Source organism: Sphaerodactylus townsendi, linkage group LG08, assembly GCF_021028975.2.
Source record: "Sphaerodactylus townsendi isolate TG3544 linkage group LG08, MPM_Stown_v2.3, whole genome shotgun sequence".
NCBI classification, from domain to species: Eukaryota; Metazoa; Chordata; class Lepidosauria; order Squamata; family Sphaerodactylidae; genus Sphaerodactylus; species Sphaerodactylus townsendi.
In genome coordinates, this window is record NC_059432.1 from 106,705,042 (window position 1) to 106,730,391 (window position 25,350).

Below are 25,350 nucleotides of genomic sequence, written 5' to 3' on the forward strand. Positions count from 1 at the left end.
AAGGACCCAAAACTGCTTACAACGCTCTTTCTCCTCTCCTCCGTTTTATCATCACAACAGCTACTCTGTGAGAAAAGTTAGACTGAGAGGGAGAAGGAGAGCGATTGGCCCAGCGTTACCCAGCGTAGCCTACTTCCACAGCAGAGTCAGAATCGGAGTCCGGGTCTTCCACATCCTACTCTAACCACTACACCATGGAGACTCCTGTACTAGTACTGAAGGGTCTGCCATTTTTTGTCGTTCTGGAAGTTATCTGACCTATTGTGACCCCCACCTGTCCCCTCTCCTTTTGCTTTGTGAAAGTTCTATTGTTAAAATCTGTCTCAGAAAAAGATGTTAGTCCGATCAGTTGTGGTGCAGCGGTTGAGAATTGGCGGTGCAGCTGTTGGATTCTTCTGCATTAGAATATAGTCCTGAATGAACATGAGAATTATTATTCATTTTTACATGCTGTCTTTGTCAAAACCATTGTTTTGGGCATTATTGAACATGATACTTTGATACAAGGACATGTATTTTTACTTTGAAATGGATGGCGGGGCCAGTAGCGCTAGGTAGACACCAAGTCCCAGGCAGACCATTCTACAACAAAGAAGGTCCAACATATTAAGTTCTGTGGCGGAGGAATATACGATCCCACTGACATCTTTTTCTGAGACACACTGTAGAAATATTCTACTGTTATTGGGTCTGCTGGATACAACCCTGGAGGCAAAACCGAGAGGAGAAAGAAAGTAGTCCAGTGGACTATAAGATACCATCTCAAAAGAATCAGAACAGTGAAAAAGGAAATGTCTTGCTTGTGTGTTGACCCGATGATTGAGGGATTGGAGCACCTTCCTTATGAGGAGAGGCTGCAGCGTTTGGGGCTCTTTAGTTTGGAGAGGGGACGTCTGAGGGGGATATAATTGAAGTCTATAAAATTATGCATGGGGTAGAAAATGTTGACAGAGAGAAATTTTTCTCTCTTTCTCACAATGCACTGGAAAACCAAACCAGGGGCATTGCTTCTGAAAATGCTGGGAAGAATTAGGACTAATAAAAGGGAAACACTTCTTCAAAGCAACGTGTGATTGGTGTTTGGAATATGCTGCCACAGGAGGTGGGGATGGCCACTAACCTGGATAGCTTTAAAAGGGGCTTGGACAGATTTATGGAGGAGAAGTCGATTTCTAACCCTAACCCTAACCCTAACCCTCCTTGATCTGAGATTGCAAATGCCTTAGCAGACCAGGTGCTCAGGAGCAGCAGCAGCAGAAGGCCATTGCTTTCACATCCTGCACGTGAGCTCCCAAAGACACCCTGGTGGGCCACTGCGAGTAGCAGAGGGCTGGACTAGATGGACTCTGGTCTGATCCAGCAGGCTAGTTCTTATGTTCTTATGATATATACGGAACACTATTGCCGTTCACTGTATGTTACATCAGTGGTTTCCCAGTTGCATCTTGGGTATTCCTGAGAAACGTTGGAACTTGGCCAGGTCTTCCTCCATGAGAAGTCGGTAACAACAGATGACCTTCTGCTAAAGATAGCTTTTCTGCCTGCTATGGATCTTCTCCTGGGAAGAGTTGGGTTGCCTATAAATGGGATGTTTTCGAATGACCTGGCTGCAGGGACGGGCTTTTCAGATTCCGTGAGCTGCGCCTTCGACATGATAACGTCAGCCAGATGGATGTTGACAATTGTTTTGGTCTGTCGAGCTGGTTTTTTGAGTGCTGGTGATACCTGCAAAGTTGCCAGCCCGGTTTTACCAAGAGTTTAAGAACTCTCTCGGTGGTTGACGGTCACACTGCAGCAGCCGACTGAAATGGTACCTACAGTGATACGGGGTGAGGTTGGAGGGTTATAATCACCGGCAACATTTAATGAACGATAGTCCCTTTTCTCCGTCTTCTCGGTGACCTGCTCCAGACCGCTGCGAGCCACAATCTTTCTCAAGAGAGTCTCTGTTTGAAAATGCCCTCGAAATTTCTCCCAGCGAGCAAATCCCCATACCTTTTGACAAGCCTGAACTAGTTTTACCGTTGTACCAGTTTTACAATTGAGAGCAATACGGCTACAGTTTGATGGGGCTGGAAGGTTTTATTACCTTCTGCCTCCACGGTGGTCTCTGCACCGGGGGTAGGTTAGCCTGTGACGACCCCCCCCCCCACACACACTTCTAAAGCCCTACTCTTTGTTTCCTTCTCATGTATTTCTGTTTCATAGGCTGGTCTTCCAGTCCCGCGCCTTTTCCTTTATTGTTATTTATAAAATTTACTAAGCCAGCGTTTCAATTAAAAAACAGCCCAAGGTGCTATATAAAAGGTATGTAACGGTTTACGATGTAGTGACATAAATATCTCACGGGGTTCTGCCCGAGGCTCTCGCCAAAGTTCCCTTTGGATTGCTTACTGGGAAAAAAAGCCTGTCTCTCACTGGGAGTCCTGGGGGGTGAGGGTCTGCTTTTGATTATAGTATGTAGGTCTGTTACCAACCTGCTCACGGACCGCGGCATCGTTCTGTCCGGGTGGGCTTTGCTCTCCCTGATAGAACAACTTTGTAACTTAGGGATGTTGCAGCATCCTGGCCTATGGTGAGTGTCTCTATACTCTGTCCCACATAAAGATGATAGTTTGGTCAGTTGAGGTTCAGTGGTTGAGAAAGTTGTATGCTTCCGCATTCGAATGTAGTCCCGAACGAATATGGGAATTATCAATGAATTGTCGAGGAGCAGCAGTGGCGTAGGAGGTTAAGAGCTCGTGTATCTAATCTGGAGGAACCGGGTTTGATTCTCTGCTCTGCCCCCTGAGCTGGGGAGGCTTATCTGGGGAATTCAGATTAGCCTGTGCACATCCCACACACGCCAGCTGGGTGACCTTGGGCTAGTCACAGCTTTTTGGAGCTCTCTCAGTCCCACCTACCTCACAGGGTGTTTGTTGTGAGGGGAGAAGGGTAAGGAGATTGTAAACCCCTTTGAGTCTCCTGCAGGAGAGAAAGGGGGGATATAAATCCAAACTCTTCTTCTTCTTCTTTCATGGCTGGAATCACTGGGGTGCTGTGTGGTTTTTGGGTTGTATGGCTGTGTTCTAGCAGCATTCTCTCCTGACTTTTTGCCTGCATCTGTGGCTGGCATCTTCAGAGGATCCTCTGAAGATGCCAGCCTATCTGGCTGCTAATGCAACCATACAATAAACTCCCTGGCATATAAAATATCGTTCATTTTTACACACTACCTTTGTCAAAACTGTTATCTTGTTCATTATTGAACCTGGCACTTTGATACTAGTGCATTTATGCCAAAATGTATTTTTACTTTCAACGGATGGTGGGGAGCAGTGCTAGGTACACACTAGCACAGGGAAAGCAGAATTTCTGTGGAAGAAGAAGAAGAAGAGTTTGGATTTATATCCCCCCTTTCTTTCCTGCAGGAGACTCAAAGGGGCTGACAATCTTCTTGCCCTTCCCCCCCTCACAACAAACACCCTGTGAGGTGGGTGGAGCTGAGAGAGCTCCGAGAAGCTGTGACTAGCCCGAGGTCACCCAGCTGCCACGTGTGGGGGTGCACAGGCTAATCTGAACTCCCCAGATAAGCCTCCACAGCTCAGGCGGCAGAGCGGGGAATCAAACCCGGTTCCTCCAAATTAAATACACGAGCTCTTAACCTCCTACGCCACTGCTGAAACCCCTTCCGCACATGCAGAATAAGGCACTTTCAATCCATTTTCACAATTGTTTGCAAGTGGATTTTGCTCTTCCGCACAGTACAATCCACCTTCAAAGCGCATTGAAAGTAGATTGAAAGTGCATTCGATTGAAAGTAGATTGAAAGGGCCAGAGTCTAGTGGCACCTTAAAAGCCAACAAAATTTCCCCTCCCTCCCCTCTGCAGGCCACTTTCGTGAGACAAAGCTCGCGTTGGTGAACACCAGTGGTTGGATGCCATTGGATTCTGACAACATGAACTTTAACTCATGAAGTTTGTTGATTTTCACGGTGCTCCTGGATTTGCTTTTTTCTTTCTGCAAAGCAGGTGGTTGAAAGAATCCTTTCGTGGCCTTTCCCCTATCCTCCTGTTTTCCTTATCCTCCTATTTTCGCGGCAGACCCACGTACCACAATTTCTAAATGCTCTACTGGGTCAGGTTTTTAATTATTCTTCCCGCTCGCACAGTGGGCTGTGTGCCTTCTGCTCCACGTTCGTCTTTCAGGTGAAGCACACGGGTCCTGCCAAAATCAGAATTCAGGGGCCGTCTCTCCTGTCAGAAGAAGCGCATCTGTCTGAAACAGCAGCTCTCTGGCTGGGCGTGCTCGGTATTTCCTGGGGGGGGATGCTCGGCGTGCGCTGGCTTCACCCTCCAGAGGTTCGCTGAGCAAGGAAGGCAGGGTTGACAGCAGGTCTAGAACTTTCTGCTCCTTGCTTCTGCTCGGCTTTGTTAACTCTTGAAAGGCCAGGGGCTCGGTTCTGACTGTTCCTGTTCCTTCAGGGTGGATGAAGCAGGACAGGTGTCTGCAGGTTCAACCGAGCTAGTGGCTTCTTCCGCCCGCTGTAGGATGGGTGGAGAGAGAGACAAACAGATGATTCAAAATGCAAAGAACGAACACTGTTTCATGCTGTCCATGCACACGACAGGAGGCATACGCATAAGTTTGCTGGCATTAAATAGCCCACAAGAAGAAGAAGAGGAAGAGGAAGAGGAAGAGGAAGAAGAAGAAGAAGAAGAGGAAGAGGAAGAGGAAGAGGAAGAGGAGGAGTTTGGATTTATATCCCCCCTTTCTCTCCTGCAGGAGACTCAAAGGGGCTTACAATCTCCTTGCCCTTCCCAACAAACACCCTGTGAGGTAGAAGAAGAAGAAGAGTTTGGATTTATATCCCCCCTTTCTCTCCTGTAAGGAGACTCAAAGGGGCTGACAATCTCCTTGCCCTTCTCCCCTCACAACAAACACCCTGTAGCCAATTAGAAAGAAGAAGAAGAGTTTGGATTTATATCCCCCCTTTCTCTCCTGCAGGGAGACTCAAAGGGGCTGACAATCTCCCCGCCCTCCCACAAACACCCTGTGAGGTAGGTGGGGCTGAGAGAGCTCCGAGAAGCTGTGACTAGCCCAAGGTCACCCAGGTGGCGTGTGTGGGAGGTTGTACAGGCTAATCTGAATTCCCCAGATAAGCCTCCACAGCTCAGGCGGCAGAGCGGAGAATCCAACCCGGTTCCTCCAGATTAGATACACGAGCTCTTAACCTCCTACGCCACTGCTGCTCTGTTAACTCTTGAAAGGCCAGGGACTCAGTGGTCTGCCTGTATTAAGTGTTGGGATAAGTGCTCCTGGTAGTTGGAGATTACCCCTTATCGTATTGGATTATGACTGACACGGGTGGCTAGGAGGAACACAGCAAGCCCTTACCGATGTGATGCGATGGATCCCCAATGATAGACAAGCTTGCATAAAAGGAAATTCGGAGTCAGTTGTAGTTTCTAATCTAATAAAAAGTGTATTTATTAGTGAACTCCATTCTGGATAGAAAGGTAGGTAGATAGAGTCACTATGCTATCCTAATCTAGCTGGATGGAGATGGATGCGCAGAGCATCCGTCCTCTCTCTAGGCATGGTAGGAAGAAGAAGAATGGAGAAGGGGTCGAGGAAGAAGCCGGAAGGAAGGAAGTCCCTGAGAGTATCAGTCTCACATCAAAGGGATAGAACCAGCATGATAGAGTAAAGGTATCAAATCCCTATCTAGCCACTAGCTCTCTAGTAAAAAACCCCTCTGTAGGTTGAGGCAGGAAACAGCGTAACAGTCAAAGTCCTTCACTTCCAACATTTAGAAGAAGAGTATCCCCCGCTTTTCTCAGCCGTAAGTAGTCTCAAAGAGGCTTACAGACTCTCTACAACAGGCACCTTATGAGGTAGGTGGGGTTGAGAGAGCTCTGAGAGAACTGCGACTGGGCCGCAGTCACCCAGCAGGCTTCATGTGTAGGAAACAAAGCTGGTTCATCAGATTTGAGTCTGCTGTTCATGTGGAGGAGTCGGGTATCCAACCCGGTTCTCCAGACCAGAGTCAACTGCTCTTAACCACTCCTCCCCTATACCTTTTCCAGTGATCTATGAGCAGAATAGAAAATGCTTTTCTAGTGCACAGGGGTGGCTTACCCGTGGTTGCCTGGAGACAAATTTTACTCGCCCTAGGTCAGTGATGGCGAACCTTTTCGAGACCGAGTGCCCAAACTGCAACCCAAAATCCACTTATTTATCGCAAAGTGCCAACATGGCCATTTAACCTGAGTACTGAGGTTTTGGTATAGAAAAAACGGTTGGCTCCAAGGCACGCATTGCTCGGGAGTAAGCTTGGTGGTAGTCAGTGGCTTTGCTTCGAAGTAACTGTGCAACGCTTTGAATGGGTGAATCACAACCCTGGGAGGGTTTACTCAGAAGCAAACCCCATTGCCAGCAACCGAGCTTACTCCCAGGTAAAGGATCACGCTTTCGTTCTTCCCATGAAAATCAGTAGGGTTTAACAATTTCCAACTCTGGGCCTAGGATAAATTATTATCTCTGATTGGGAATGCTGCAACACCATGGACTCTTCCAATGGCAAAAATCTTTAAATGATTAACATAATATCTGCCTCAGTACCTCTTAGGGGTGCTGACTCTTTAAACACAGAAGCTGATACCTGGCACCCTCTCGTAATGTGCCCGGAGGACCGTTCACATCACAGTTTGAAACAGGGTCTAGGAAGCGCTCGAGTTCTGTAGCAAAGTACATGATGCGTCTCACCAGGAATGATGGATGCTTTTAAACAGTTGAGGGTTTTTGCCGTGAATGAAAATGAAAGGCCCTGACCCTTGCTTGATCCGGCTTCCAGTGCTTCATGCAGGGGAAGCCAGGCGTTAAAACAGATGCAGGATCTATACCAGGGACGTTGCTGGCTGCAGATTTGCTCCAACGTACTTAAGGGACCTTGCGTTCCTGAATTCAAAATTTAAAGTACAGGTTGGTCCTCCCCCAGGCTAAATGAATGGCAGATTGTGTGAAGCTGAGGGGGGCAGTTGATTCAGGACCTGTAAGAAGAAGAGTTTGGATTTATATCCCCCCTTTCTCTCCTGCAGGAGACTCAAAGGGGCTGACCATCTCCTTGCCCTTCCCCTCTGGCAAACACCCTGGGAGGTAGGTGGGGCTGAGAGAGCTCCGAGAAGCTGTGACTAGCCCAAGGTCACCCAGCTGGCCTGTGTGGGAGTGTACAGGCTAATCTGAATTCCCCAGATAAGCCTCCACAGCTCAGGTGGCAGAGCTGGGAATCAAACCCGGTTCCTCCAGATTAGATACACGAGCTCTTAACCTCCTACACCACTGCTGCTCCTGCTGAACACGCTAAAAAAAAAGCAGCTTAGAAAAGAAGAACTTTGTTGACTTATGCTGCCCTACATCAGTGGTGGCGAACCTTTGGCACTCCAGATGTTATGGACTACAATTCCCATCAGCCCCTACAATTGGCCATGTTGGCAGGGGCTGATGGGGCTAATCCTTAGCATCTGGAGTGCCAAGGTCCTCCTACAGCCCTAGATTCAGGGTGCTGGAACTGAGAGTTCCTGCCCTCAGTCCCAGTATATATGAGGTATTAGAACAGGCCATTTGTGGCTACAAATGGTGGATTCTGGGAAATGTAGTCCTGACAGGACCAACAAAAAGAATTGTGTCTTTACCCAAGAAATGATTAAAATGAGGAATGTTCTGCCAGAAGATGTCCGCACGCATAGACTGTTTAAATGGGGTTAGACAGATTCACGGAGGATAGATCTATCGGTTGTAAGTGGCCACTGTGATAAAAAGAGAACCTCCATGTTCAGAGGCACTCAACTTCTGAATCCCAGTGCCTGGAGGCAATGTCAGAAAAAGGCCTCAGCCTCTGTGCCCCATTGTTGGACCTCCAGAGGCACTGTTTGGCCACTATGTAAGACAGGCTCTGCTGGGCTAGATGGGTCACTGGTCTGATCCAGCAGGGCTCTTCTTATATTCTTATGAAGGACCTGGCCTTTGTGTCCTGTGGTTGGACCTCCATAGGAACTGGTTGGCCATTGTTATAAGGATGCTGGAGTAGATGGAGCACCGGTCTGATCCAGCAGGGCTTGTCTTATGTTCTTATGAAGGCCTCGACCTCTATGCCCTGTAGGTGGACCTTCAGAGGAGCTGGTTGGCCACTGTATAAGGATGTTGGACTAGATGGACCACTGGTCGGATCCATAAGAACATAAGAAAGAGCCTGCTGGATCAGACCAGAGTCCATCTAGTCCAGCACTCTGCTACTCGCAGTGGCCCACCAGATACCTTTGGGAGCTCACATGCAGGATGTGAAAGCAATGGTCTTCTGCTGCTGCTGCTCCTGAACACCTGGTCTGCTAAGGCATTTGCAACCTCAGATCAAGGAGGATCAAGATTGGTAGACATAGATCGACTTCTCTTCCATAAATCTGTCCAAGACCCTTTTAAAGCTATCCAGGTTAGTGGCCATCACCACCTCCTGTGGCCAGCAGGGCTCTTCTTATATTCTTATGAAGGTCTTGGACCTCCAGAGTAACTGGTTGGCCATTGTTTAAGGATGCTAAACTAGATGGACCACTGGTTGGATCTAGCAGGGCTCTTCTTATGTTCTTATGAAGGTCTTGGCCTCTATGCTCTGTAGTTGGACCTTCAGAGGAACTGGTTGGCCATTGTTTAAGGATGCTAAACTAGATGGACCACTGGTTGGATCTAGCAGGGCTCTTCTTATGTTCTTATGAAAGTCTTGGCCTCTATGCCCTGTAGATGGACCTTCAGAGGAACTGGTTGGCCATTGTTTAAGGATACTAAACTAGATGGACCACTGGTTGGATCTAGCAGGGCTCTTCTTATGTTCTTATGAAGGTCTGGCCTCTAAGCCCTGTAGTTGGACCTCCAGAGGAACTGGTTGGCCATTGTGTAAGGATGCTGAACTAGATGGACCACTGGTCTGATCCATCAGGACTCTTCATACGATCTTAGTGAGACTGTTCCCAGAGTGTACCACTTCAGAGGGTACATCTGGAGGGTGGGTGAGATTGCTTCCCCACAAAAAATTAGCATGATGAGGAGATAGTGGAGCAGGAGTTCGTCACCAACATCTGGTTTCTTGCGTTCTAGGGTTTTTTTTTAAATAAGGAGGAACATTCAGTTATCCATTTTCACCCACCCCGCTGTCTGAAGTGGTACTTTCCAGGAATAGTTTTTCCAAGTGCCGGGCTGTCTTGTGTAGGGCAGGCCTGAGTGTCTTTGGCACGAGTTGTGACGCTTCCCTGGAGTAGCGTGCCCTTTGAGCCTCCGTCAGGTCCCGTCTCGATCTTTTCTTTTCCGAGCAGCTGCTCCTGCCTTATCCCCTGGAATGGGGAGAGCAGCTTTTGGATTTCTAAATCCTGGGGGCATCGTGAATGTCGAAGCCAGGATTGCAAACTGGTTTCCTCCTGCCTTAATTGCAGGGGAAATGTTATTGAGCCAAGCCAATCCCCCGGCACGATCCCTCGCATTGTTTGAAGGCTTGGGATGCCCGGGGGATGGGTTGGTGTGCATTTTGTATGGCACTCCAAAAATTCTGCTTGGCTGTATCCGGGTATCCTCAATCCTGTTTCCACTGATCTCTCCAGAAGTGATCTGCAATATGTTGAACCTTTGTTGGTAGTGTTAATAGAGCCCCCATCCATATATGTCAGTGATGGCGAACCTATGGCATGGGTGCCAGAGGGGGCACTCAGAGCCCTCTCATGAGGCACCACAAACAGAAGTGTCCCCACACACAACATCTAAGAATTTGGCTGGGCAGCTGGAAGCTCGATTATTAGCATTATACCCTGGGCCCAGTTTTGAGAGTAGTGTGGCCTTCGCCCACTGATTTCCATGCAAAGAATTAAGCGATCGTTCACCTGGAAGTAAGCTCGGTTGCTGGCAATGGGGCTTGCTTCAGAGTAAACCCTCCTAGGGTCGTGATTCACCCGTTGGAAGAGTTGCACGGTTGCTTCAAAGCAAAGCCATCGACTGCCACCAAGCTTACTCCTGAGTAACACATGCCTCGGAGCCAATCATTTTTTCTCAGCGAAAACTTCAGTATTCAGGTTAAATTGGCATGTTGGCACTTTGCAATAAATAGGTGGGTTTTGGGTTGCCACTTGGGCACTCGGTCTCGAAAAGGTTCGCCATCACTGATATATGTGCTATTTGGCAGACTTATCAATAACCTGAGCAAACAAGATAAGCCCCATCCTTAGAAATGTGGTGATGGAAAGTTCTGTCAAGTCATAGTCAGCTTACAAAAGAAGACGAAGGAGGAGGAGGAATTTGGATTTATACCCCATCTTTTTCTTCTGTAAGGAGACTCAAGGTGGCTTACAAGCTCCTTTCCCTTCCTCTCCCCACAACAGACACCTTGTGAGGCAGGCAGGGCTGAGAGAGTCCCGAGAGAACTGTGACTAACCCAAGGTCACCTGGCAGGAATGTAGGCGTGCGGAAACACATCCAGTTCACCAGATAAGAGTCTGTCACTCAGGTAGAGGAGTGGGGAATCAAACCCGAGATTAGACTCCACCTACTCTTAGCCACTACACCATGCTGTTTAAATGCCTTGTTCCTCCCAAAAATGCGCAACTTCTACTCTCTGAAATGCTCCTTCTGAGAGGACCCCCACCCCAGGAGAGCATGAAAAGTTCATTGGAGTTTTGCTGTGTGCAGGGGTGAATCCGTTAAAATTATGTTCAGTGAGCAAAAGAACATCAAGTGGCGGTTTTGGATAAGGCACAGGTGTCAAACTCGCGGCCCTCCAGATGTTATGGACTACAGTTCCCATCATCCCCTGCCAGCATTATGCTGGCAGGGGATGATAAGGAATAATCCATAACATCTGGAGAAACGCGGACTGGCCTATGAGACTCAAACGGTGGTAGCAAACCTTTGCTCAGATATTTATGGACTACAATCCCCATCAGCCCCAGCCAATTGGCCATGCTGGCAGGGGCTGATGGGAATTGTAGTCCATAACATCTGGAGTGCCAAAGGTTCGCCACCACGGGGATAAGGGAACACCCAACATTGATCAACTTTTAACACATGGATTTCCTTGCAGCACGTACGCCCGCACAAGCTACGACACCGTGCCTCTTGATAGGTAGAAGTGCGATGGATAGCCCACAACTCCCTCACCTTGAATTTCCTTTACTGTTTTATTTTTTCCTAGCGTGGTGCGCTTCGGTGGTTTTATTCCAGGATATTCTTGCCACGTTCCTGTTGCCACGTTCCTCCTCTCCCCTCGCTTTTTGTGCCGTACATACAGAATCCGCAAGGATTAGGTGCGATGCAGAGAGTCTTGCATCTGTTGTGGGGGAAGACCGTGGACCCCAAGTTTGACTTTTTGAATCCCGGAAGGCCTACGACCCGGCGGCTGCATGCAGCCAGATAGGCGTTGGGCAATTAGTTTTAGTCAGTTTCAATTTTGTGTTGGATCAAAAAGGGCTTTTCTTGGTACAACCTGTTCTGTTCGGCGAGGCCTGTCAAAAGGATGCTCCTTCGGGCCCGTGATCATTCTGTACCCGAGCTAGCTGTTGCGCGCCTTCTCTGGGCCTTCTCTCCGGAAGGGAAAATGGAAGAGGAATCCCGCCTTTTCCCCGAGGCCCCTTCCGCACGAGCAGAATAATGCACTTTCAGCCCACTTTCACAATGGTTTGCAAGTGGATTTTGCTCTTCCGCACAGCTGCAAAGTGCATTGGAAGTGGATTGAAGGTGCATTATTCTGCATGTGCAAAAGAGGCCTAAGTTGTGAGGCAGGGAGTCTGGTGTCTTTTGTGGGGAGAGGAAGGGAAGAATTTTGTAAACTGCTTTGAGACTCCTTGTGGTTGAGAAAAGTAGGGTATAAATCCAAATGTCATTCTCCAGTCAGGAAGAGGGCTTGTGGACATTAGCCATAACCCCGAGGGACCACTTTGCTCCATCTCCCGACCTGTGCATACACATGATTTCAACTTTCCACCAATTTCTGACCAATCTGGCTGCCCTGTCTTGATCATCAGTACCTGCGTGAACCTCAGAGTAGGAGGTCTTACTTTCTTCTGTTGTGTGTGTGTAAAGTTCTGTCAAGTTGTAGCCAACTTGTGGCACCCCAGCAAAGGGATTTCAAGGCAAGTGAGCAGCGGAGGTGGCTGGCCATTGCCTTCCTCTCCAAAGCCTTCCTTGGTTGTCTCTGTTCCACATGTTGGTCTCATAAGGTGCCATTGCCTTCCTCTCCAGAGCCTTCCTTGGTGGTCTCCATTCCATGTGTTGGTCTCGTAAGGTGCTACTGGACTCAAGGCCATTTCCTTCCTCTCCAGAGCCTTCCTTGGTGGTCTCCATTCCACGTGTTGGTCTCATAAGGTCCTACTGGACTGAAGGCCATTGCCTTCCTCTCCAGAGCCTTCCTTGGTGGTCTCCATTCCACGTGTTGGTCTCATAAGGTCCTACTGGACTGAAGACCATTGCCTTCCTCTCCAGAGCCTTCCTTGGTGGTCTCCATTCCACGTGTTGGTCTCATAAGGTCCTACTGGACTCAAATCTAGCATGGATGAACCAATAACAAAATTCAAGGTATCCTCCTTGCATACGTGGCATTGGCGAGAACAGAACATGAGCCGTAAAGGTTAAATTCAGATAGCAGCTTTGTGTAAACACGGTCCCTCTCCCAGTGAATAAATTGAGTCGCAACAAGCTTTTGCCAACGGATTTGTTCTCCTCCAAATAGCAGGATGTTGGATCCAGGACTGGATTATCTGCTGGGCTAAGCAAGCTGTGAAATGAGTCCCGTGCCAACTGATTTCCAGCATAATTACCTGGTGGCACTTCCGCACAGAGCCCGAGCCTCACCTGCTCCCTGTGCTAGAGGTCTTCAGAAGTTGCCAACACACAGTGGCATCCTGACCATTTCCCGACCATGTGGCATGAAGTATCTGCCAAGGTTTTTTTGTGTTCTGTTTTTGTTGCTTTTGAGGGTGGGCGGGGTTTTGTTTGTTTTGGGGGGTGTTTTGTTTTTGTTTTTTTGGTTCTCAGGGCTGAGATTTAAGAGGTCTCGACTGGGAAAGACAAAGCTACGTAGTCCGATCTCATCAGGGCCTTTTCCACACAAATCACTCGCAGCGTTTCCGGGATGATAATGAAATGTTTCCTCCGTGGAATTCTACACAGTTTCCCCCGTTTATTTGTGTTAAAGGTTGTCAGTCACCTTTTTCTCCGTTGCTTCTGAAAACCCTTTTACAGCCGTTTTGAAATGTTTTGAAACATTTCCAAGCTGGCTTCCCCCACAGTGCGATCTTCTTGAAACAATCTTTTTTTGTCGAAGGCTTTCACGGCCGGAATCACTGGGGTGCTGTGTGGTTTCCGGGCTGTATGGCCGTGTTCTAGCAGCATTCTCTACTGACGTTTCGCCCGCGTCTGTGGCTGGCATCTTCAGAGGATCTGATGTTGGGAAAGCAAGTGGAGTATATATATCTCTGTTGCCACTACGTCAGACTACACAGAGAAGCCATTGAAATCCATAAGCACATGGACAATTTTAACAGAAAGGAAGAAACTATGAAAATGAACAGAACTTGGCTGCCAGTGTTGAAAAATACTAGAGTCAAGACAGTGTCTAACCAGCTCCACACAGACACAGGATGACTATAGACAAAGGAAACAAAGGCCGGGATACCTCTATTTAGATGCTCCCACCAGTGACCTTGCTACCTCCATTGTTACTCCCATGCTATAGACTTCATTGTTACTCATACTTCTATTCAGATGCCCTTAACTATTGACCTGGTTGCTTTCTTTGTTACTCACAGACAATGTTTCTTCACCCACCCTGGACACGCCAACAGATATATATATACTCCACTTGCTTTCCCAACATCAGATCCTCTGAAGATGCCAGCCACGGATGTGGGCGAAACGTCAGGAGAGAATGCTGCTAGAACACGGCCATACAGCCCGGAAACCACACAGCACCCAATCTTTTTTTTCCTGCCAAAAAGCAGGTAGCTTCCCACGCCCCCTGTGCTGTTGCCAAACCTCCCGTTTCCTTTTGCTCCACCATTTTTTTTTGTCCCCTCGCCTCTTAATTTTCCCCGTTTTTTGTGTTTCTTTTTTCACCCTTTCCCCCTTTTTTTAACGGACGATTGAATCAGCAAAGTTACACAGCATGGCTGCAGTGCATGTGTGGGAAACTTTTTTTTTTAAATTACAGCAGCCAGAAAACAACGTTTCAAGGAGGGGAGGGCAAACAAACATCGCGATAAACTGTGGGATTGAAAACGTCTTCAAAATTGGGGTAAATGCTCTTCAAAATAAGGTAAATCCTGCATGAGGAAAAGGCTCAGATCTCAGAAGCTAAGCAGGGTCTGGTTCTGGTGGGTTTTCCGGGCTGTGTGGTCGGGGCCCGGTGGATCTTGTTCCTAATGTTTCGCCTGCAGGGTCTGTCCTTGTTAGTATTTGGATGGGAGACCATCAAGGAAGTCTGGGCTGATGATGCAGAGGCAGGCAATGGCAACACTTTTGAACATCTCCTTCCTTGACAATCCCACAGCGTTACCACCAGTCAGCTGTGACTTAATGGGGGAAACAAAAGAGAGATTTGGTTCTGGTGGGTTTTCCGGGCTATGGTCTCGTGGATCTTGTTCCTAATGTTTCGCCCAGAGGTGGGATCCAGCAGGTTCTCACAGGTTCCCGCGAGTAGGTTACTAATTATTTGTGTGTGCCGAGAGGGGGTTACTCATTGGGGATTTTGCCACGTGATTTTGGCCTTAGTCACGCCCCTCCTCTCAGCAGTAGCGCGCAGAACTTGAAGCAGTCTAGCAGGAGGTGCACCGGCGTGCGTGGCAGCCTGCGCCTGCGTGCATTCGTTTCCCGCCCAAGGACTGGCGCAGCGGCTGCGTCCTTGCCACAGCCCCGCCCAGGAATGCCCCGCCCCCAGAATGCCCTGCCCAGCCCCATTGGCGCTACGCCACAGTTTGAATCCCACCACCATGGGAACCTGTTACTAAAATTTTTGGATCCCACCACTGGTTTCGCCTGCATCTATGGCTGGCATCTTCAGAGGTGTATCACAGAGGGAAGTCTGTTACACACTGTGTCCAGAGAGAAGGGAATGTTTGGGGTATATCCACCCCAAACATTTCCTTCTCTCTGGACACAGTGTGTAACAGACTTCCCTCTGTGATACACCTCTGCCAGGCACAGATGCGGGCGAAACGTTAGGAAGAAGATCCACCAGACCACAGCCACACAGCCTGGAAAAACCACCAGAAGCAGTTGAATCCGGCCATGAAAGCCTTTGACAATACAAAAGAGAGATTTAATAATGTTAGTAACTTGGCATTAAGAGCAGGATGAATCGGGCCTCTTTTAAGCTACATTAGATGCCAGCCAGGGCTGTAGTACTTACACCTTTGCCTGTGGTTTTTGTATGGTCCAAAGTTAACTGGTCTTCAAATGCACAGGTTATCGAGCTATGTGTTACGTGGAAATCCGATCACGGATGACTCCCGTTTCCTTGAATGTGAAAAAGTAGCTGCATTCCCCTCTCCTTGATATGGATCGAAGTGAGACGTGAACTTGGCTCTTTGGACCTGCTCTGTTTTCTTGATGCCCTGACACTGGAAGGCCCATCGGAGATGTAGGGAGGGAAAATGGCGCCCAGGCAACACCTTCTCCAGGCCCCACCCCCCGCACCCTCCCCTGTACCCCACTTACCTTAGGCAGCGACGGTCCCGGACAGCGGGGCCCGGCCTGGCAGTGCTGAGAATCAGCCTGCTGGGGTGGGGGGGTGGGGGCGGACCGGGCTGAGGAGGGAAGGAGGAGGGGTGTGGGTGAACTTGGGCAAGTCACAGTTCTCTCAGAACTCTCTCATCCCCATCTGCCTCACAAGGGGTCTCTTGTGGGGAGAGGAAGCGAAGGAGTTTGTAAGCCACTTTGGAACTCCTTACGGTGAAGAAAAGTGGGGTATAAATCCAAACTCCTCTCCTCTTCTTTCTGTATGTAGGAGCAGCAGTGGCGTAGGAGGTTAAGAGCTCGTGTATCTAATCTGGAGGAACCGGGTTTGATTCCCCGCTCTGCCGCCTGAGCTGTGGAGGCTTATCTGGGGAATTCAGATTAGCCTGTGCACTCCCACACACGCCAGCTGGGTGACCTTGGGCTAGTCACAGCTTTTCGGAGCTCTCTCAGCCCCACCCACCTCACAGGGTGTTTGTTGTGAGAGAGCAAGGACAAGGAGATTGTCAGCCCCTTTGAGTCTCCTGCAGGAGAGAAAGGGGGGGGGTATAAATCCAAAACTCTTCTTCTCTTCTGTAATCGATTTGGTGGCTGAGGCAGGGGGTGGAGCGTCCAGCGTGAGCTGCAATGGTCAGTTCGAATCCCCTTTCATACTGTAGTATAACCTCGAGGAATTTGGCAACTGTAGGTCTGACTAGCAAGGAAATCCTGACCAGTATGAAACCTTTGTTGGAGGCCATGGTCCAGTCTTGGCGGCTGCGCTGTTCAAGCATTTTTCTTGACCTCAGGACCAGTCTCCCAGGATACTTCCCTAATTGCGACCCCGAGTACATCTGCCACTGAACCCAGGCCACTTTGAGGCCTGCCCCGTCCATGCCGTGGCCGAGCTGGTTGTGCCGTGAACTTTGGCGACCCCGCAGTTGTTTCACCCCCTGACCCGGATGCTCTCTGGCTGCGTTCTCAACCCTCCGGTGTTTGGCTCTGTGCCTCGATCCTTCCCTGTTGACCGGCTCTGTCTTGGCGTAGGGTGACCTAGCACAGCTTGGCGGAGGGGGAAGGGGAAGGGGTCAGGCCGATCTGGTTACGGTCCCGGCCGCTTCCCAAAGAAACTGTTGTTCTCATGTGCCAAAACTGGTCCTCTTTCACTTTCTCCCTCCAGGCTGGGACAGTGGGGGGGGGGGGGGAGAAATGCTGACAGGGAGGTTTGGCTGCTAATCCCGGGCTGCTGGAATGTCGGCCAGACGGTCAAATTCTTCTCCCCTCTTTATTATTTGAAAAAAAAAACACACACAACCCTCTGAGCGATACAGGGAGGGCAGAAAGAAACAGCCTCCTGTTCTTCTCTCCGGCTGGATAAACCTGCTTCGGCCTGCACCGCCCTAGTCATGGGAAAAAGGACCTTTTCAATCCGAGCCATGGTAAATATGTGAGAGTGGCTGGTACCTTTGCATTCTCCGCACCGAACAGAATAGTGGAAAAGGGAGAGGCCGAGGCGTGAGCGGTTGGGGGACTGGGGGGTGAGCAGGCCGTATCAAATTTACCCCTGCTGAGAAGTGCGCCGTTGAAAGGAAAATGACCGCATGTTCTCCCGGGTCACCGATGAGGCCTTTATTATCTTATGGTTCTCTCTGCTGCCACTCTGTACCCATCTTTGGCCTTAGCCAGTTTTTCTTAGAGGTATCCCTGACTTGTTAGGAAAAAATGTTCCCTGGCCAAAGTTTTGATTGCGGTACGAATGGTAGCAAAGTAATACTCCTGAACAAATACAGAACTGTTGTCCGTTTTCCAGACTGTGTGGCCGTGGTCTGGTAGTTTTTGCTCCTGATGTCTTGCCTGCAGCTGTGGCTGGCATCTTTGGTAAGATGTGGTTTGAAAGACGATGCCGGCAGGCTGCAGGCGGAGGGAAGAGGCCCTGGGCAGATCTGTCCTTCTCTGCAGCAAAGCAAAATTAAAGTCGTGATTTGCACGCTGCCGAGAGAGTGGGAAGTGAAAATGGGGCTAGGGGAAATACATCTGTACAAGAAATCTTGGCATGGAGGACATTCACCTCCACCACGCAGCAAACACCTTGTGCATAATCACCCTCTGTTTAACAATGCCCTGCTTAACGATGCTCAGGAAAGAGGCGGTGGAAAGCAGTGGGAAGACTCCGTTAGAACCCTTTGTGGAAGAGCCCCCGTACATCCCATTCCTTTCCATTTTTCCTTGGGTTTCCAGGATGAGTCTTGGTCACTCAAGTCCAGGGCTCCAACAAATCTGTGGGGTTTTCCAGCAGAAACAACCTTATCTTGAAATTGTACATTTTCTTAAATTCCTCCTCTAGAAACACTGATGGATACGAAGTGGGTAACGTCCGAATTGGCGTGGACGGCTCATCCAGAGACTGGGGTAAGTTTTTTAGGAGTAAGAATTCCAAACCCCTCCATTTTTCGTGTCTCTGTCCCTGCTGACGAGATGGCTCTTCAGGTGAGCTGGAACTATCCAGAAAGGCCCACAGAAGTTGCGTGATTCAAAATTCTGCAGAACTTGCTCTTTAGGGCAAATGTTTCCACAAGGCTGGGGTGACTGGATTCTTACTGACGTGGCACAAGCTCATGGATTTTTAAAAATGCATCTTATTATTTACTTTGTAGACCACCTTGAGTTCCTATAGAGAGGCATCTAATAAATGGGGTGCTGTGTGGTTCCGGGCTGTATGACTGTGTTCTAGCAGCATTCTCTCCTGACGTTTCGCCTCCATCTGTGGCTGGCATCTTCAGAGGATCTGATGCCAGCCACAGACGCAGGCGAAACGTCAGGAGAGAATGTTGCTAGAACACGGCCATACAGCCCGGAAACCACACAGCACCCCAGTGATTCCGGCCGTGAAAGCCTTCGACAATACATCTAATAAATGTTTTAAGTAAATAATAAATAAAATAAGGGGTGTGTGCCGATACACCCAGGATGTAAAGTTTCTGCAACTTTTGAATCTGCAGCAAGAAAAAGAAAAGAAAAAGAAAAATTCAAAGTGAGGGAGTGAAACAGAATTTTGGGTGAGAAATCAAACTATAGACAGGACTTTTTACCTTACCGTACTGGAAAAAAAAACATTTTACTGCTTTAAGGACATTAAAATTGTTATGTATAAATTTGGGATGTTTGGGATATTTATGATATGTAACCATAAGCATTTATTGTCATTGTGCACGCACAACAAATTTACAGCAGCATTCCTCGATGCACACAATTTCAGACTCATACCCCGTCCTCACTTTCCCCTTCCTCCACCCATCCCTACACAGCCCCAAACACATCAACACGAAGCCCCGGAGTTCAGCATCGCCACAGCTCTAGAGTGGAAGCTGTCTCTAAGGGGCTTTCCGCACTTACTGAGTTGTACTGGTTTCTACTTAGGTTCAACTCAGTGTATCCGCACCACAACCGAGCTCAACGTTGTTTTGTCTCAGTTCCCCCCCCCCTCAGAACTGTGACATCCCTGTCGCAGTTATGAACTGCACCTTTCTACTGGAACAAGGTTGATACCGCCTCGAAGCTTCAAAGTGCGGATGCATCGAAACGACACCTCATCTGTTCAACCAATCAGGAGCCGCTTTTGTGGCATATGCAAAATGGGAGAGTCATGGTGGGCATGTAACTGTAAACTGTAAACTGTAAAAAAAAGAGAACGTTCCTGTTTCCCGTGGTAACACAAGCTCCAATCATGATCGAGGAGCAAAACAAGCACCAAGATGATCCCGCCCACTTAGCTCGGTTCCAGGGGGCCAAGTAAGTTGCTGTGCGGACAGCCTGGAATCGCCCCCCACTGAAGGGAACCGAGTCGACCTTAGCTCCCTTCTGTAGTGCGGAAAGCCCCTAAGCCTCTTTGTCCTAGTTTTGATAGACCTGTATCGTCTGCCAGATGGTAACAGTTCAAAAAGAGAGTGTGCTGGATGAAAGCATGGCTTGCAGTTCAGTGCTAAGGAGAGTTACTCCAGTCTATGTCCATTCATTTCAGTGGATGTAGGCTGAAGTAGAACTGTGCTGCAGAGCGTAGAACTGTGCTGCAGAGCAAAATTGCAAATATACCACAGTGCTAAAGAGACAGAGCTACAAACCTCTGTGCTTCATGCTACCTTGGCACATATATCCTTGGCTGGCTGGAGTAGGGAAAGCCCAGTTTTGTAGTAAGAAAAAAGCTAAGTGAGCTATTTGGACAGCGATGATTTCATACTGCTGCAAGCAGACTGGTGCCATACTTGGGTAACGAGTTTATAGCACTATACCACAGGTGTCAAACTCACGGCCCTCCAGATGTTATGGACTACAGCTCCCATCATCCCCTACCAGAATGATGCTGGCATGGGATGATGGGACTGTAGCCCATAACATCTGGAGGGCCGCAAGTTTGACACCTATGCACTACACAGTTTTATTTCTCCTTTCTGTACTTTGGTTCAAAACACTTCCAGGTTTTCCTCTGCCACCATGAGGCCTTGAAACTTAGGCTCATTCCGCACACGCAAAATAATGCACTTTCAAGCTGCTTTCACAACTGTTTTTGCCATTCCGCACAGCTTCAAAGAACCCTGAAAGCAGCTTGAAAGTGCATTATTCTGCGTGTGCGGAATGAGCCTTGGTCATTTTCTCCACTCCAAAACAAGGCTTTGGTTTTTCTGCCCCTACTTGCAGTTCTTCTGAAAGCATCTGATCAAACGCTGTGTTCTAGACCAGAGGCCTGTGTCACACTTAAATACACAAGTTAATATTGGACCAGCAGCCAGCAATACAGTTGCAAAGATCTGGTTGAATATGTATGGAGAGCACATTCTGAAACCTCTGAGGCCTCTTCCGCACATGCAGAATAATGCACTTTCAATCCACTTTCAATGCACTTTGCAGCTGTGCGGAATAGCAACGTCCACTTGCAAACAATTGGGAAAGTGGATTGAAAGTGCATTATTCTGCATGGGCGGAAGGGGCCGGAGACTAACGGGAGGGAATGTTACTTCAATGGTTCGCTTTTGGCAAAGCAAGGCCAAAATAAATTGTGCAAAGTGGGGAAAACCAGTTGCCAAATAAATTATGCAAAGCAGGAGGAATTATGCAGATTGGTTCCCTCCGCATAACAAATTCCCCGGTCTCAGAATGCAAAATTTGGATTGCCTCATGGCAGAATTTTAAGAGCTGTGTAGGCTTATTCCTGCGTATGGGGCCATCGGTTGAGTTTACGCCTCCTAGATTTCTTTTTTTTAAAAAAATAAATTTATTTCCAACGAAAGATCACTGACATATACATCAATAATCAAGCTGTTTCACAACATAAATATATGACAATTTAACAATCCTTACTAAATATAGATTATTATATTATAATATTAAAACTTTACATATTGTTATTAATCGCACAAATATTTACAAAAAATTCCCATTTATTGTATCCACTACTATTCACTATGTATAACGATTCGTAAACCTTCCGTCATACACCAGCAAGACAACTATCACAAGGCTAAGACAAGTTCAATGTCCCCCTTATTACACTAAATGAGTAATATCCCCCCCCCTTTTGTTTCCTCCCGTAACATTGGTCATCCAGAAAATCATTTTTAGCTATTTATCACTAAGAGAACAATTGGAGCCATTCATTCACCCATTTCTTCCTGTATTTGTTTTTATACTTGATATAAAGTTCAGCACGTAATGTAGTGATGTTTGATGTCATTTGTTTCCTTAAAGTAGACAAACCAAGGTTCCCATCTTCCTTTGTATTTTTCATAAGGTATTTTCCTTATCCTATGAGCTGCCCGATCCATACTGGAGAAATATTGGAACTTTTCCTTCCAGTCCTCCAGAGTTGGTATCTTATCAGTTTTCCATACTCTCGCAAGTACAATTCTTGCAGCTGCTGCTAGATGAGAAAACAGATGATTTCTAAGGGGAAATTTGGTTTTGGGGGGGGGGGGGCGGTTCCAGTGCTGTTCGGGAGAAGCCGGCCTCCATTCTTCCACCTCCATTTTTGCCCCATATTTGTATGTTTGTTTGTTTGTTTGTTTTTGAAGCCATTAACGGGTTAAATTTTGTGCAGTGGGAAGAAGTCAGCGGCTACGACGAGGCCATGAACCCCATCCGAACCTACCAGGTGTGCAACGTGCGGGAGCTCAACCAGAACAATTGGCTGCGCACCCAGTTCATCGAGCGCCACGACGTCCAGCGCGTTTACGTGGAGCTCAAGTTCACCGTGCGCGACTGCAACAGCATCCCGAACATCCCGGGCTCCTGCAAAGAGACCTTCAACCTCTTCTACTACGAGTCGGATACCGACTCCGCCTCCGCCAACAGCCCTTCCTGGATGGAAACCCCGTATGTCAAAGTGGATACAATTGCTCCCGACGAGAGTTTCTCCAAGCTGGAATCCGGCCGGATGAACACCAAAGTGCGCAGCTTTGGACCTCTTTCCAGGAACGGCTTCTACCTGGCCTTCCAGGACTTGGGGGCGTGCATGTCCCTCATCTCGGTCCGTGCCTTCTACAAAAAGTGCTCCAGCACTATCGCCAGCTTTGGCATTTTCCCCGAGACCCTGACCGGGGCGGAGCAGACCTCCCTTGTGATTGCCCCGGGTACTTGCATCCCCAATGCAGTGGAAGTATCAGTCCCCCTAAAGCTCTACTGTAACGGTGACGGAGAATGGATGGTACCGGTGGGAGCGTGTACGTGCGCCGCGGGATACGAGCCGGCCATGAAGGACACTCAGTGCCAAGGTAAGTTGCGTTCTCTGTCCAGGTGCTGCTGAATTGTAGCTCAGAGAGGGCGGTGCCAAGTTATTTATTTATTTATTTCATCCAATTTGTACGCCGCCCTTCCCCAAAGGGCTCAGGGCGGTGTCCAACATTAGCCACAAAAACCATTAAAACAAGTAACAACAACCGATAACCGATTGAGAAGAAGCGTATATAACTCACAGACGGCTTCAGCTCCCACCCATCCTCCTTACTTGTACCCACGGGAGACCAGCTGTTTATTATATGGCGAGAAATCGATATTATCCCGGCTGGCCAAATGCCTGGCGGAACAGGTCCATTTTGCAGGCCCTGTGGAAACTCTGTAAGGTACAAAGTTCTCGCCTACTTTTTAGTAGTTCTACTTTCTCGCCTACTTTTTAGGAGCAGCAGTGGCGTAGGAGGTTAAGAGCTCGTGTATCTAATCTGGAGGAACCGGGTTTGATTCTCCACTCTGCCACCTGAGCTGTGGAGGCTTAGCTGGGGAATTCAGATTAGCCTGTGCACTCCCACACACGCCAGCTGGGTGACCTTGGGCTAGTCACAGCTTTTCGGAGCTCTCTCAGCCCCACCCACCTCACAGGGTGTTTGTTGTGAAGGGGAAGGGCAAGGAGATTGTAAGCCCCTTTGAGTCTCCTGCAGGAGAGAAAGGGGGGATATAAATCCAAACTCTTCTTCTTCTTCTTAGTGGCCTTGGTGCAGTGGCAGAGGGGGAGAAAAGGCACCCCGCCTTACCTTAGTTCAGCCTCAAAAAGTTCAGGCTGAACTAAGGTAAATAGGGCGGGAGGGTGGGGGGGGGGCATCTGTGAGCCTCACGGACCCCGTTCGTACCCTAGGTCCCAGGTTTGATCCTCATTGTCTCCCATTAATTTTTTCCAAGTAGCAGATGTTGGTAAAAACCTATATGGGCTTGCAGGCCTGGGAGGAACCTCTCATTTCTTGTGACCAATAATGAAGTAGAAGGTCTGAGTGACTTGGTATAAGACTGATTTGATTTTTTTGATCCGTAAACCTCCCTTTTCCATACAGGCTCCGGGTGGCTTACAACAATTCATGACATTGAAACATTAAAATCAGCAGCTGTAGAGTCTAGTCCAGTGATGGCGAACCTTTTCGAGGCCGAGTGCCCAAATTGCAACCCAAAACCCACTTATTTATCGCAAAGTGCCAACACGGCAATTTAACCTGAATACTGAGGTTTTAGTTTAGAAAAAAACAGTTGGCTCTGAGGCTCGCGTTACTCGGGAGTAAGCTTGGTGAAGCAACCATGCAACACTTCGAATGGGTGAATCATGACCCTAGGAGGGTTTACTCAGGAGCAAGCCCCATTGCCTGCAACGAAGCTTACTCCCAGGTAAAGGATCATGCCCAGGCCAGCCTAGATGTGTGTGTGTGTGGGGGGGTGATTTTCCATCCCCCCACATGACGAACTCTGTGCATGTGTGCCCACAGAAAGGGCTCTGAGTGCCACCTCTGGCACCCGTGCCATAGGTTCGCCACCACTGGTCTAGTCAGTGTCTTAGTGCCGGTCCGAGGGGATAAAACATCAGCCATATACCAACTTCCCCCTGCCCCAATACTAGATCCATCCATATATCGTACCAAGGAGAATGGCTTCACCTAAAACTCTTTCTGTACCGGCCCCAGTAGTATGGAAGAGAAACACGCGTAAAAAATAGTTGCTTGTTTTTTTTAAGATCGACTTTCAAAGGTTGTGTGACCTTTTCAAAACTGTTTTGTGGATTTGGGAGTTGTTGTTTAAAATAGGAACTGCACTTTTTGATGTTTGGTATTGATCTGTGGTGATGTTCGGAGGTGTGGCGTTTATGGGGCCGTTGCCTCCCTTTACTGGTTGAACAAGGTACACATTTTATGATTAAACCCATGGGGGGAAAAGTCTTATAAATGGAGGGCTACCAAGATTTGCCTATGCCAGTGGTGGCGAACCTTTGGCCCTCCAGATGTTATGGACTACAATTCCCATCAGCCCCTGCCAGCATGGCCAATTGACCATGCTGGCAGGGGCTGATGGGAATTGTAGTCCATAACATCTGGAGGGCCAAAGGTTCGCCACCACTGGCCTATGCAGAGGAGCCGAGCCCTACCTTAAGGTATAAAGAATGACAGGAAGGGCACTCTGCACATGCTCTCCAGCCAGCCTCAGTCTTAAAAATCAGAGCGGAACATAATGGAGGTTTTTAAAGGCATCTCGAAGGCTTTGAATGATCAAAAGCTGCACCTCGGATTGTACTTTGGAAGCGTGCCCCAGATTCAGTTGGAGGCGGTTTCTTTTCCTTCAAGTTTTTCCCCTCCCTGGAAATGATATATATGTCCCCTCTGACCTCCCTTCGAGGCTGATCTCTTGACCTCCGAGTTTCAAAATTAATTTTTTTGTTTAAATCCTGAGTTTTCTTGGCTCTGCGCTTGAGCGCCCGAAAGCATTGCAGCCTCCCGACGCTCGCCGGCACCTTGTGTAGCTCTAATATTTTCTGTGATTGAATGTGTGATGGGTGGCTGAAAGTCCAAGAGGCCGCCGGAGGTCACTTTCAAACTGGTTTCTTTGTCATTCCCCCCAACCCCCTTCCTCCCCTCTGGTCACGGAACGCTTGTTCCCGCACCTGGAGGCTATCTCCTGAAGTGGAAATCCAATTGATTCTGGACCGAAAGCGGCCCCTGGTATCGTCGGGACAGAGGAGTAGCAATCCGTGGCCGGGAAATGGCTCAGAGGGGGCGACCGCAGCAGCCAAAGCCTGCGACTTCAGCTGGCCTCAATTCTAGGAACCTGTTATTTTTATATATGTGTTTAATATATGTGTTTTAAGGAGCAGCAGTGGCGTAGGAGGTTAAGAGCTC

At 48.5% G+C, this 25,350-nt stretch overlaps 1 protein-coding gene across 1 annotated transcript in view; it reads left to right on the forward strand.

Annotated features, from left to right (window-relative positions):
* EPHB3 (EPH receptor B3) overlaps positions 1-25,350 on the forward strand; it is a 135,127-nt gene that overhangs the window by 34,479 nt on the left and 75,298 nt on the right. The window contains 2 exon segments of the mRNA XM_048505353.1: positions 18,063-18,127; positions 21,807-22,479. Of these exon segments, the coding sequence (XP_048361310.1) occupies positions 18,063-18,127; positions 21,807-22,479 (738 nt within the window).